This window comes from Diorhabda sublineata, chromosome 2 (genome assembly GCF_026230105.1).
Source record: "Diorhabda sublineata isolate icDioSubl1.1 chromosome 2, icDioSubl1.1, whole genome shotgun sequence".
Lineage (NCBI taxonomy): Eukaryota > Metazoa > Arthropoda > Insecta > Coleoptera > Chrysomelidae > Diorhabda > Diorhabda sublineata.
In genome coordinates, this window is record NC_079475.1 from 27,316,376 (window position 1) to 27,332,142 (window position 15,767).

The window sequence follows — 15,767 nt, forward strand, 5'->3', positions numbered from 1 at the left end:
ATCAGATCTTCCATTATTTTTAGGGATTTTAGCTTTATATGCTGGTCTATCTGCTTCACTTCTAAGACAGGGAACATATTCTACTACTAGGTTTGGTATGTATGAAGTGTTGAAGCAGAACACAAGAAGCGATACATTCACTTCTAAGATTGCTATAGCTGCATTGGCTGGAGGCGCAGGAGGTATCGTTGGTACTCCCGCTGATATGATAAACGTCAGAATGCAAAACGATATTAAACTACCCGTAGAAAAACGAAGGAAGTAAGTATTTTTACGAAAACCGAAGATCTGGAATCTGAGATTGATATTTAAATATGAACTTAGAACAAAATAATACATGGAACTTAATTTCTAAATTTAACATTAATTGACTAACACAAATGAGCTTGATTTATATTACTGTATCAAAAGGCCATCGACGGAAGTTTTTGAGCTATTGATTGTCTGATCAGCTATTTGTGTGACATCCCAACAGGATTAAAATATTCACGTTAGTTTTATAATCTATATACAAATTTCGGCTCAAAATCACTTACACCATGTCAACAACACCCTGTACTGTAAACAATGCGTTTTGACACTGTTTTGAAGGACGTAAGTAACTACGACTATAAAAGTATCTATTGCCCTTGAAGATGAGATGTAATTCAACTAGACGACGGGTTGTAGTCAATTTTCCACCCTCGAGTGGTAATAATTTATGCCATATATAATGTGTGTATGATTTACTTGAAAAACAATCCTTATTCATTAGGTTGCTACTACAAACATAGTGAATACCTTTGATTTTTTACTTAATCAACAACATCCAACTAGCAATGGTTTATTCTTTTTTTTAACTGCTCGAAGTTTGGGATACTTGGAAATATATATGTTTTCCTTCATGTCATGCACGTCAGTATGGAATATTCACACCCTAGGCTTGAGGGAGACTTTAACACAGCAATTTTTCGTAGGAGTATGCAAAAAAACAGTATAAGTTGCTTCATACTTCTTCCTCCATTTTTCTGGCTACAGCGACATATAAGCAATATTTGCTGATATTCTATATGCATTTGGCTGTTACACAAATCAAATCAATAATTTCAATTACGCTCAATTTTTGATAATAAACTGTCAGCTGGATGTTGTTAATAAAATAACAATACTTATGTCAAAAATATTAAAAATCTATTATTAATTAACCGAGACCTAGAATCAAAACCATTCATTAACAGAAAGTTGAGATATTGGATGGTAGTTCGAAATTCATTATGATAGGGTTTTAGCCATATTGAAAATTTCTAATAGAATTATAAAGTTTGACGTTATGATCTAGCTTCGGTCTTAAAATATAACCCTGATATTAACAACTCTGAATAATTACATGCTTTAATCGATATTTTTCACAAGTATATCCAAATATATTTTACCCATATACAGATTATCTTTCCTCAATAAGGTATATGACAGTGGTGGAAAATAAATTTATATCAATTTTTATTTATCACCGAAATTTTCAAAAATTACTAAAATTGAAGTTTGATAAAATATGAAATAAAATTTTTGTTAAAAATATTTTTTAAATGATATTAGAGAAGATTAATATTAGATTTCAGTTTACTTACCTCAAACACTTAATGGTATATTACTTTGAAAATTTAATTGCTTAAATTATAATAAATTTTACTTGAGTTTTTTATGTCTTGTTTATCGTTAACTGATACAATTTATTTTGTTTGATGAAGATCATTTCTTTTATTGTTAATTCTTTTAATTTATTATGTTAATTCTGTTAATTTATTGTTAATTCTGATAATATTTTAGTATTTTTGACATCAAACTCATGCTTTTTATTTTGTTCATGTTTATGTAATGCCGTTGATGCATTTTTAGTTTATTTGTGGCCATTTAGCCTATTTTCTATATATTGCATAGTCGTTCCTGTATAATTTTTTGGACAATTTAAACATGGTACAGAGTGAATAACATTCGGTTTTTTTGTATTTTTAGTTGCTTTTTAATTTTGTTTATAATGGGGACAATGTACTTTCTGATTCTGATGACATACATTGATATCGTGTTTGGATAGGATATGTTTTATAATTATTAGGTATATGTAATGTATCTAAAAATTGTTTAAGTATGAATGAATCTTATATGAAAATCCTTTTTAGTTAATTTTGATAAAATGTCCGGTAGATTGTAAAATGGTGACTGGATGTATATGATACTATTGGACGCATTGGAATATTTGGCATGTGTAATTTTGGTAGCCCATATAGTTTTGGTGGTATTGCATTATGTGTTTGTAATTTTTTTGCATCAATTTGATTAATGGAATTATTATTAAAAAGTTTTTTAATGAATGTATTACTTTTATTTTCAAAAGTATTAGTTTTATCTGTTTTAATTTTTCGACAAATATTTTTGTCATTTACTAAAATTGTGATTTGAGAATTACATCTGATAAATTTCTTAGTTTTTTTTTGTATTTTTATACAATAACCTACATCAAGTTATAAATCTGGAAAATTATAAAAATTAACGAACATTTAAAGTATATTAATAATTTCTAAAAATTCTCTCTTGTAAAGCTGGTCTTTGTTTTTGGAATCTTGTAGGTATATATGTTGAGGGAAGGTGTTTTACATTTTAATGTTTAGCATTAAAATCATTAATTGAATATAATATTGGTTTATCCATCTTCTAACTATGATATTCATAATTTTCACAGAAAGACTATTTTCTTCTAGTTGCAGTTTTTGCTTTTTCAATAGCTGTGCATCTGGTCAGTATCTAATAGTTATATATTTGTACTAACTGAACTAATAATCATTGTTTTTAAAAAATGGTTGCATACAAAATCAATAATCTATAAGTGATGAGAAAGACACAAACATTTTTCTGAATTTTTAGTTCTATTATATAAATTTTAATGCATATATAGGATCAATACTTTTACTTCTCTATTTTTCAATACAATTTGTGCTAAGTAGGAAGAAACTGGAGATCCCATTGTACAACCATTTAGTTGTTGATAAAAATTATCTTGCAATTGGAAATAATTATTTGTTTGGATGAGCATTATGCCTTCTAGAAACTCATCGTAAGTGAGAGATGTATGTTGTTCTATTTGTTTTGAATTTTTAGTTCTATTTTATAGATTTTAATGCATATATATTGTTATATGTCTATGTCTATATATATATATATATATATATATACATATGTTATATGTATATAGTTATAGTCAATTGAATTGGATTTATAGATTAAATAGATATTGACATGACCGTCGTTAATATGGTACGTCGATAATATAGTATTTAGGGTTTGAACTTCATTACTGTATGTTAGATGGCGCTGAAGTAGCAAAATGTTGATATTTGTTGACAATTTTTTTTATTTTTGTAAAGAATATTTTTTTCAATAAAAAGTACACTATGTTACTTCTAGTACCTCCCAGAATATGAGTACAAAGTTTCATGATGATTCGTCAAGTAGTTTTTGCGTCAAAACGTAACAAACATCCACCCTTCAAATTTATAATATTAGTAAGGATTGCATAAGTTATTCTAATTAAATGACTTTTTGGATGTTTTTCTTCCATCTACAATTTCTGTTTAATAACCGTTTGATTATCATGTATTTATAGATTAACGGATGATACAACCCACAACACCCAAAGTAAGTTTGAACCAAATGTGGAAATTAATAACTAAAAATGAAAATAGAAAAAAAGTACACTAACACAATCGGCAAAATAATTTATATTCGATTATTTTTTTCCTTTTCATTTCATCCAGAATTGTTTTGCTTTACTATTTCACAAATTTTCTCCTTTTATAGTAGATAATATAGTATCTTCTATTCAAAATATTCTATATTACTAGACATAAAAGCACTACTAAGATATGTAATCAATGCAGTTATAACATTACAAATGGTGTATCAATAATATATTATTTACTTTATAATTCAATTATGGTTTACTATATATAATATATAGTAAAAATGAACATATGACAATAATACAATAAGAACTGATTCGAAGGAATACACAGGAGCAGTCTATTGTTTTTAATATATCAGAGTCACTTATTATTTTTATACGAATATTATTGTTTTTTTTAGTTACAAACACGCAATTGACGGACTCATACGAGTGTTTAGAGAAGAAGGCCCAAGGAGATTATTTTCAGGAGCAACGACAGCAACTACTCGAGCGATTTTTATGACAATTGGACAACTTTCATTTTATGATCAAGTGAAAATACTAATGCTAGGAACTCCTTATTTCAATGATAATGCAGTAACGCATTTTTTAGCGAGTCTCACAGCGGTAAGTAAATTTCGAAAATTTTACAAAACATCGCCATTAATTCCAAACGACGCATTTGTAAATTGTTATTTCAAACTGGATACATTTTAGATAGTGTAATACGAGTGGACAAGGTTAATCATATACTGGGTTGATACATTTGAACGGAAAGGTATCTCTATAAATACTAAATCTACAGGTCTTCCAATAAATTCTCCTTAAAATTCAATTGGTATAAAACATGAAAGCTGAGAATTGCTCCTTTCACATCACTAAATACTTTGGAGCCATACTTCGGCATCTTATTAAGCAGCGTGGTCCTTTTCATTTGGCTTGAATAAGCAAAACTACCATTACTAGTCACTTGAAAACTATCAAGAAAATTAATAATGACCACTTCACTATATCAAAGTGACGATATGGGCTGCAATGAGTACCTTTAGACTTCTCTATCTCTCTCTCTCTTTCTCTCACGGATACTTTTCGATTCAGGTAATCTTGAACACTTTTCTGAGACCAGAGATCGATCATTTTGCAGAATCTGATAAGAGCACTTGGTGTCGATAGGATGGTGGCATCTCACATACTACAAACCTTTGGATGGAAATATTTACAACCGTTTTCCCTGGAGGGGTGATCTCTAAACGGAGAATATCAACTGAGCACGACCAGTTAAGACAAATCACCAATCAAGAAATTAATTCCAGACTTCTATTGACTTCTTAAAAGAAGAAAAATGAAATCCAAATAAGAATTAAGTTACGAACTCAAGAAGTTCACCCGAATATCACTCTGAAGTGATTGAAAAACTAGAAACTAGAGTAATAAATAATCAAACCAAATTAGAATCATTCAACAATTAAAATTTACAAACAAATCCTAACCAAGGAGGAAAAATAATACATATATAGCTTTACCTTACACAAGTCAATTACACGAAAAACTGAATTATATCCTATCTAAATACAACATCAATGTATGTCTTACAACAGAATTAACGCTATCACTATTATTTACAAAATGAAAAACACGAATTTGATTTTAAAAACACCAAAATTTTAACTCAAGATAAAAATTAACAATCCAAGAAATGATTTTTATTCAACAAAATAAATTAACCGTTAATGATAAACAAGAAACTTGAGTAAAATTTCTTATAATTAAATCAATCGAAATTTTTTAGACATACCTTATATATGTCTAAGTTATGTAGACTAATATCCAATATTACTTTTCTCTATCACATTACGTTACAATACTGTATGACATTTTGGAAAAAAAATTTAATTCATGTTTTGTCCAGTTTAAACCATACTTTTAAATAATTGTGATTATAATTCTTTTGAAATAGCTCCTAGAGAGAATCGAAAAATTAAGAGAAGAAAAATATACACCCCACAAATATTATCGCATACCTGGTATTTTAGGATATTTTTAGTACTTAATTTCAGTTTTTTGGGACAATCTGTATATGTATCAACTTAATAGATATTTTTGGTTTCTTATCATGGACAAAAAATGTCACAATTTCTTACAAATTTTTTTGGAAGCAAAAATGCTCGATTAAATCATTTCTGTCTTGGAGTATGTATTGAGATCGAGAACTTTCTAAGCAAATTGTATTATTGTATAGTGAAGATTTAAATTTATTTTGTTAATAATCGATGTGCCTCAACGTTTAACAAGACATGAGACGAATGAAGAACCCGCTAGAATCATCGCACTCATACAAGATGACCGCAGTCAAAGATACGTCGCCGGGGTAATTGGAGTTCAACAAAGCACCATATCCAGAGTTGTTATTCGCTACCAAGAAACAGGACAGTTAACCAGAAGACCCGGACAAGGCCGCCGAAGGGTAACTTCGGTAGTAAATGATCCTTATTTAAGGTTAACGGCTTAAGAATTAGGTATACCACCGCTCGAAGGCTGCAAACAGATGTGTTGGTTGCTCGTAATGTCCGAATAAGCCCTCAAAGAGTTCGAAATAGGCTGAGAGAAGCAGGTATACGAGCCAGAGTGCCAGCTAGAGGTCCACGTCTTAGCAGAGAACATCGAGTAGCAAGATTGGAATTTGCTCGAGAACTCGCAAATTGGAATATTCAAGATTGGTCCAATATTTTATTCACGGATGAATCCAGATTTTGTCTATATTCATCAGATAGGCGTGTACCAGTATATAGGCGACGTGGTGAACGGCACGATCAGGTTAATTTTTGTCAAACTGAAAGCTTTGGTGGTGGCTCTATCATGGTTTGGGGAGGAATTTCTTTCGAGGGTCGCATGGAGTTAGTACCAGTGAATGATGGAAGACTAAATGCTGACAGGTACATAACCACATAACCAATATCCCAAAACCCCATGTAGTGCCCTATATGCCTCATGTCGGTGACAACTCTGTGCTAATGCACTATAATGCTCGTCCACACACTGCTATAGTGGTTCGGCAGTACTTAAAAGGGGTCGAGATACCCACCCTGAATTGACCTGCACGTAGTCCGGACCTTAACCTAATAAAGTATGTCTGGAACCATCTAGGATGGCAATTCAGCAACATTCGACACCAATAAGAATACTAGATGATTTTCAAAACGTTCTTTTTAACTTCTGGGAAAACTGGGAATGCCGCAAGAATACGTCCAGAAGTCTTCCAAGACGAATGGAAGCTCTAATTAGAGCGAAGGGCGGCAACACACGCTATTAGAAATTCATTGGCTGATTTCAGTTCAAGCACCGTTCATTTTTTTGAGTAGATGTTTTGTACAATTTTTTTATATTTTCCATATTTTAGCAAATCAAACTTTTTGTTCTCTGTAGATTAAACTAATATAAAATAAATGTTGCAAAAGGCGTATCTATTGGTGTTTTAATTCGTAATAATAATAAAATTCGAAAAACAGGCAACACATTTAAAATATTTAGAAAATAATGAGTGATGCGATAATTTTTGTGGGGTGTATAGAATCCAAATAAAAATCAACCTTCGAGCTCAAGGAGTTTTAGTAATAATAAAAATTTGTTGAGCTCGTAGGTTGACTTCGATTCAGTTTTTTTTCTTGTGGCAATTTGGCAATCAAACACCAGAGCGTACTCATGATCAATATGTATTCCAAGCTGTCAAATAATCATCATCAGGGAATTAATTGGACGAGAATTGGGGTGAAATACATTTTTCATAAAATTTAAAAATTATTACATCCAAACAACAACTTTCAAAATGACAATAAGAAGTAAATATATTTATATAATTGATTCATTAATATTGTATTGCAGGGGGCAATTGCAACAACATTAACACAACCATTAGATGTACTGAAGACAAGGTCCATGAATGCCAAACCCGGTGAATTCAAACATTTGGGAGAAATAATTCTTTACACGGCAAAGTTGGGACCATTGGGATTTTTCAAAGGATATATACCAGCTTTTGTGAGATTAGCTCCTCATACTATTTTATTATTCCTAATTTTGGAACAATTGCGGTTAAATTTTGGATTTTTACCCCCAGAATAATTGGTTTCGCTAGCGTTTGATGTGATTGTACTATATAAAGTTTTCATGTCAAAATGAATTTATCTTTATGAAAGAATGAATTATATGTTGTAAACAATAAAAAAATGTTTATTTACTAATTCACTTCAACCACGATATACCTTTTTCTTCTTCTTCTCTCTATATTGGCCTTTTGTCTGACGACATGCAGCCAGGATATGTTTTCATTACATAGTTGGTTATAAGTGCCTACTGTCTACTTAGAGGGTTAAGTCATTAGGTATTTGACTAAGAGTTCAACTGACTTTTACCCTGGAGCCTGAAGCAGCGAATATATATTAACGGGGGCTTGATTATAATTAAGCAGCTCTTTGTACAATGCATCTTTTTGTGATGATCTAATCGTGCATCCAAGTGTGGTTGAAGTCTCCTAATTGTCCACAGTAAGGATCTTCCTTAGCATTTATTTTATATAGATGTTGTGGGGTGCTGCAATGTGTTGATCTCATTCTATTGATAATTGTAATCGCTGTTCTTGTTAGTTTAGCATTGTTGAACCATGAAATTTTCCTAGGCGTATTTTCTATAGAGAAGAAATTTCTTCCTTTGATTTTGCTATCACTTCGATAAAGTTGAGTCAAATTTTTCCATAATTCTTCTTTGATTCTTGGCCGTATATCAACGTAATGTAATTTATATTCCCTTATTAATAATTCCATAATAATTTGACGTCTTTTCCATTTTCCATATTAGACACGTTTAGTTTTCTGGTATATAGAGTGATATTATCTTTTTTGGCCATTAAATGAGAAGCAGATAATTTTTTAAGGCACTCATTGAATCCGAAAAGATCACAATTTTATCCTGCTTTTCGCTACTTTCTGCTAAAGCTTCTTTAATTGCAATCATCTCTGCTGTACAAATTGGAGTGAGGTTTCCGATTCTTCGGGCAATGTTCATTTTTTGGTTCCTTTGGGTGATCCCAATTGCGCATGCTCCCGATATTTTGTCTAGAGAAGCTCCGTGAAAATTATAGAATATTCATTGTATTCCTTCATTATTTCTAAAAATTTTTCATTGCAGCCTATTGAGCCCTTAGAAATGTTGGAATTTGACCACTCCAGTTTCCGTATTTGCGGCCAGTGTTTGTAGTTGTAGGGATATCCCTCTGTGATTTCCAGTTTATCTATATATTCTAGGCTAAATCTAAACCCTCCAGTAAGTTTAATGGAGGCCCTTTTCTCCAAAACGTCGGCTCCTCATTATATAATTGATAAGACGTGATCAGTAATCTTCCTATCTCATCATTTTTCAATGATAGTAATTTAAAACAGAAATTGAAATTGAAATTTGGATGATAAAATTTTAAAATATGTCTTAAATGAACATTTAAAATATTAACGAAGTACGTGATGGTATATATGAACCATAAATAAAGACATTAGATTGTTGTAAGAAAAGGATTCCAGTTATAAGGAGGAAACGATATGGACATATGAAAGAAAAAACGGAAAAACATTTCTCTCCCTTCCGAAGTTTTTTTCAATTCGCTCTATTAAAAAGATTTTTTGAGTTCGCTCTCTTGTTTCAGAAGTATTTAGCGGTCGAAAGGACTAAGGTGTGTCGTTTTGGGAGAAAAAGTGAAGGATTATAGAATGTCGAATCCATCATAAACTTAAGGTCAGTGAAATTATTCATTGATAAAAATCACCGGAACAATTCTACAAATGTTGAGGTATACATCAAAGTAAAAAAAAAATAAATTAAAATAATAATTCCTTGTTAAATTGAATGTTTGCCATTAGCGATATATAGTTAAGTTGATTATAAATATATAAAAATATAGTATCTAATCCTTCATATTTGAATAATAAGTTAAAATCATTAATTTTTATTTAAAAATATAATAGAAAGGAATGCAACAAATATAGTATAGTTTATATATCTATAATCAACCTAAAACTATAATGGATGGATCATGGATGAAGCAGTAATGGAATGACTATACAATATACACTTGGAGAACAGAATAACTGGTCACAAATACACCAAGAATGCATCAACTGCTCTACACATACAAGAAAAAAATGAATTTGATCTTAAAAAAACAAAAATCTTAGCTCAAGACACAAACAAACAAAAATTATCAATTAAAGAAATGATATATATAAAACAAAATAGGTTTTCTGTGAATGATAGGCAAGATATAAAAAATCTCAGCGAAAATTACCATAAATTGATCAATTGTTTTATTTCAATCTACCTAATATTTTATATATATATATATATATATATATATATATATATATATATATATATATATATATATATATGAGTTAAAATTTTTCAATACGATGTGAAGTTATGAAGTACATTATGAATATATTGAAATAAATGACTGTAAATAAAAAAATGTTAGATTTTGGCATAAACGTCAGGAATCACCTATTTTTGCTCTGAGGTAATTGCATCCTTCATATTAGATAGCTAAATAAAACACTTAAAGTTTTAGTACATGAATTTATTATTATTAAAGTAACAATAATAACACTACACTTTTGATGAAATTATTGATATAAAATTATAATAATTATAGACTGAGCGTTTGAAAAAATGATCAAAAACTACGGTTCTACGGTCCTGTATATATTCCTTGTCCATTTTACATTTTGATTTTCTAGTTTTATAATTTTTTCATTAATGTCAGCTAGGAACCAACAATTTTATAAAACATTATTCTTCATAACGGTAGCTGGATCAACGCTACCGAAATGTTGACATAAAAAGATTGTGTATTGATTTACCAAAAAAAAAAACACAGAAAGAATATACCATAAGAAACATACAAAATATATTGATTTTTGAATTATTGATAATTTATCTTTTTTTAGTTTGTCTAGTTTTTAATGAACTTGAAAAAGTTTTACAATATTTGAAAATCTGAGTTTGCAATAATAAATTGAAAATGTATTGCCTAAGACAACAGATTGCATTTATTGCATACTACTATCATGGTGAAATTTTTCAATAATGTTGTTGGAGATTTTAATGCACGCTTATCATTTAAATAATTCTTATAGAATATAAGAAGCTCTTGTCCACTGTTTATGTTATCAGAAGCTTCTAAACTGACTTTACAGTATTCGCAATTGAAGCGATCTGAACATTTTTTAATTAAATAACTCCCAAAATATACTACAGAACAATTTTCTAACGTCGCATTATCATTTGAATGTACCTCGGAAGAAATTGAATTGGTGGATGAATCCGTTTGTTTGGATGATGATTCTTGTTCAAAATTTAATGAAGCGAGTGCTTCATTGTCATCTGTTGGTGAAAGCAGTATATTATCATCATCATCCAGTTGACTGCCTGCATTAGCACTTCTAGGTGGTCTCATTAAATTGGCGACAATATTTATTTTAAATGCAGCTCGAAATGCTTTCACTGTTGGATTTCTGTTATACCCTCCTCTTTGACGATAAACAGAAAATTGATTTTCAAGTGGATCTTGAATAATTGAAACCTTCAAACCAAAGCTATCAGGTCTGGTCAAATTTCCCTTTTTTCCAGCTTTGTATAGATTTTCTGATAAATCATATCCTGAGCTTAAAGCTGCTAGCACTTCTGGATTCGTATCGCTCAGAACACGATTACAGGGTTTTGTTGAATGTAAACGTGTACTATTCAGGGCATCAAATAAGTTGTTCATGGTTAGAACAAAGTTAGCCGTCTTTTTAGCTGTACTTGAAATAAGTTCACCAGTTTCCGAAGATGTCATTATGGCAGAACAAACACTGTGACTCAACAATTGGGCAGCTAATTTAACCTTCATTTTTTCGAAAGAATTCGGATTGATGTGCTTATCAGTCAGTTTCAATAAGGCCTATCCTGTTTTGCTCCTTTTATCAAGATCATAAACTTTTCGAATGTCAGAAAAACATATGAACTGCCCATTAAATATGAAACTAATGTTCAAAAAATTGTTTGTAACTCATTTCAACAGGTGGGGAGCATCAAAAAAGCATAATATTTTTTCTCATGAAAAAAATAAGGTTGGTTACTGTTAACCCCCAAATGCTTTGAACTTGGATGTATATTTCATTTTTAAGGTAAGTGGATATTATTACAATTAATATACATCACTACTTTTTTAGTTAATATATTCAAATTATAAGAGGCGCTAGATGTATAAATGCTACAGCTTACAATTTCGAAAAAAAAAAACTGTATATTTAGCGAAATACTTACTAAAATGTATTTATATAACAAATAATTACTTCTTCTTTTCAATTTTTTAGAAATAGCTGGAAATAAGTGTGTTTATTTCAAGTGTGGACTAAGTAAGAGATCAGATCCTACAATTAAAATGTACCGATTTCCTGTGAATGACCCTACCAGATGTCAAAAATGGATCATACACTCGGGTGAATTATTCTTAAGACAATTATTTTTCATAAAGGAATAAAAAATAGTGAATGTGAATACATGACTGTTTACAAATGTTCAATACTAAACATAAGTAGGTACTTAATTATCGTCAAATAAAAGATAATTTGTCCAATAGTTTTTCTGATAATGAGTTTATTTGTATTATGGTCGCATTGCATATTATACGAGTACAATGATTTACTACAAATTCCAAATCCATTCAATCTTATGAACTTATTAAAAGTACTTGAATAATACTAAATTTAAACTTAGAAGCCACCTTTATAGTGAAGACAAACAGAATATAATAAAACATTTTTGAAAATATTTCAAACTTATACATAAACTCAACTAACCGAATGCAAAGGACTGTTCTTTAATATTTCACAAAAATTGAAATACTATTTTTTGTTTTTGTTATAAGCCAGAAATTACTAAGAAATAAGCTGATCTGCAGCAAACATTTCAGTGAAAATATTAGTCAATCTAAAAGATTGCCTACTACTGCTGTACCATTCCGCTATTAAAATGATGAAGGTTCAGAAAGTGAATCGGATAGGGAAAATTTGGATGAACAAATAATCCAATTGAACGTTTCCTCACATCCGCAAACATAATCAAATAGTGATTTCATTGCCCCGATTCATTGCAGAAACAATGACATGACACATAGTTCTATCAGTAACCTTGAAGATGAAGAGTGGTTGAAAGAGTTACAGAACCTTGCATCTTGTTCTATGGGAATTGGAGGTAGGAAGCAGTCATTGCAAAAAGAAAATGAACGGTTGAGAAAGGAACTAACTAATGCTAGGAAAAAAGTCAATAACCTGAATACTCAATTGAGAACTACAAAAAAAGGGATTATGCAAATGCAACTCTCTGCGAATGTTTTGTATGGAGAAGGATCTCTCCCAAATTTTACAAAATCTATTGTGAATATGCAATTACGACATAAGATGAAATCCCTATCTGAAAAGAAAACTGCCCTGTCATTATTTTATAAAGGACCTAAGACATACAGATATTTGCGACAATTTCCGTTGCAAACCTGGATTCAATAAAAAATTTTTAAGCACCTTACTTTAAAGGCGGTGCTGCCTTACGAGAAGAAATGTATTCGGATTTTCTCCGCTATGTCTATTAAGCGGAATCTTGAGTACAACATAAAACCAGATTTAATTGAAGGTTTCGAAGATCTGGGCGAGTTTGGAAGAAAGCCTTTTCCTGCCAATGAAGCTCTAGTTCTCATGATCAGAGGAATCTATAACAACTGGAAAATTCCCATTGCCTACTTTGTGTCAAATGGCGGGGTGTCATATACTTCTTTATGGAGTATAATTACCAAGGCATTGGAAAAACTTAGTGAGACAAAACTATTGGCATAGTATGTGATTTATCTACTACCAATTAGAAACTCATAAAGCATTTGGTGGTTAACAAAAACCAACCTTATTTTTTTCATAATGAGAAAAAATATTTTGCTTTTTTTATGCTCCCCATCTGTTGAAATGCGTTATAAACAATTTTTTGAATAATAGTTTCATATTTAATGAGTAGTTCATATGTTTTTCTGACATTCGAAAAGTTCTTGATAAAAGGAGCAAAACAGGAAAGGCCTTATTGAAACTGACTGATAAGCACATCAATCCAAATTCTTTCGAAAAAAATGAAGGTTGAATTAGCTGCCCAATTGTTGAGTCACAGTGTTTATTCTGTCATAACGACATCTTTGTAAACTGGTGAACTTATTTCAAGTGCAGCTAAAAAGACGGCTAGCTTTGTTCTAACCATGAACAATTTATTTGATGCCCTGAATAGTACACGTTTACATCAACAAAACCCTGTAATCGTGTTCTGAGCGATACGAATCCAGAAGTGCTAGCAGCTTTAAGCTCAGGATATGATTTATTGGAAAATCTATACAAAGCTGGAAAAAAGGAAAATTTGACCAGACCTGATAGCTTAGACGGTTTTCTTCTCACCATTAACTCCGTTTAACAATTTGCAAGTGATCACAAAAATGAAGGTTTCAATTATTTATTCACTGGCAGACTAATCCAAGATCCGCTTGAAAATCAATTTTCTTTTTATCGTCAAAGAGGATGGTATAACATAAACCCAACAGTGATAGTATTACGAGCTCCATTTAAAATAAATATTGTCGGATAAACGGATTCATCCACCAATTCAATTCAAATGATATTGCGACGTTAGAAAATTGTTCTGTAGTATATTTTGTTTAAATGTTTAGACAATTGCAATGACAAGTCAGTTTAGAAGCTTCTGATGACATAAACAGTGGACAAGAGCAACTTATATTCTATAAGAATTATTATTTAAATGATAAGTGTGCATTGAAAACACTCCAACAACATTATTGAAAAATTTCACCATGATAGTACTTTATAGCTTCGACAAAAATATAGGGAAAATTTCAGATAATAAAATAATATTAAATTTGAAAAAGAAAATTGTTGGAAAAATAGAAAAAATTCTTCCCGAGTGGTATGCAATAAATGCAATCTGTTGTAGTCATAGGCAATATATTTTCAATTTATTATTGCGAACTCATATTTTCAAATATTGTAAAACTTTTTCAAGTTCATTAAAAACTGGACAAACTAAAAAAATGATAAATTATCAATAATTCAGCATAACTGAAAAATCAATATATTTTGTATGTTTCTTATGGTATATTCTTTCTGTTTTTTTTTGGTAAATCTATACACAATCTTTTTTATGTCAACGTTTCAGTAGCGTTTATCCAGCTACCGTTATGAAGAATAATGTTTTATAAAATTGTTGGTCCCTAGCTGACATTAATGAAAAAATTCGATTCGAAAACTAGAACATCAATAATATTATATATTATTATATATAATAAGATGGTTCAAGACTGATAAAAAAAAATGTCGTGCATTTTTCAAGGTCCATTTACAGTATATTGTATTTTCGATAAAAGGTGAATATTGAAATATTTGTGTGGATTGAGGTTTGATTTCCAATATTCAACAACAAAAAGAATAATGAATAACCAATAAAAATCAACGTTTTTATTTATAGTAGGTGTTTCAATAGTAAATGTGATTACTTGACCCAAGAATATCTAGAGGTCATCGCGAGTAGATTCTACATGTACTACATTTGTGGGGTTTTACAGTCTTCTTAACGGAGATCCAGGTTGTTCAGTGGATTTTGTCCATTTCATTCTGTGGTCAAAATTAAGAGTTACTTTGTATATATTTTCTTGATAACACATATTCCAAATGGGTCGAGTAGTGGTTGTAAAAAAATAATTTCCAGAAAACAAAAATATTAGAATATGAATAATGTTCTGAAGCAACTCTATCATACTTTTTAATAAACATTTTGATAATTTGGAAAAGTTTTAAAATTACAATAAATTTACTCAATTTGTTGGCCATCCGAATTCCTCACTAACAATGTTGTAGCTGTAAAATTCACAAGGAATATATACAAGACCGTACTACTTGTAGTTTCTGAAAATTTTTTCAAACGCTCAGTCTATAATTTTTATAAT

General features: G+C 30.3%; 1 protein-coding gene across 7 annotated transcripts in view; it reads left to right on the forward strand.

Annotated features, from left to right (window-relative positions):
* Positions 1–9,558, forward strand: part of LOC130440713 (mitochondrial dicarboxylate carrier) — a 25,093-nt gene extending 15,535 nt beyond the window's left edge. For all 7 annotated transcript variants that reach the window (XM_056774004.1, XM_056774002.1, XM_056774005.1 and 4 more), the window contains 3 exons: positions 24–261; positions 4,117–4,324; positions 7,577–9,558. In XM_056774004.1, the coding sequence (XP_056629982.1) occupies positions 24–261; positions 4,117–4,324; positions 7,577–7,816 (686 nt within the window). In that variant the 3' untranslated portion in view covers positions 7,817–9,558. The remainder of the gene's footprint in view (positions 1–23; positions 262–4,116; positions 4,325–7,576) is intronic.
* The last annotated feature ends 6,209 nt before the right edge of the window (positions 9,559–15,767 follow it).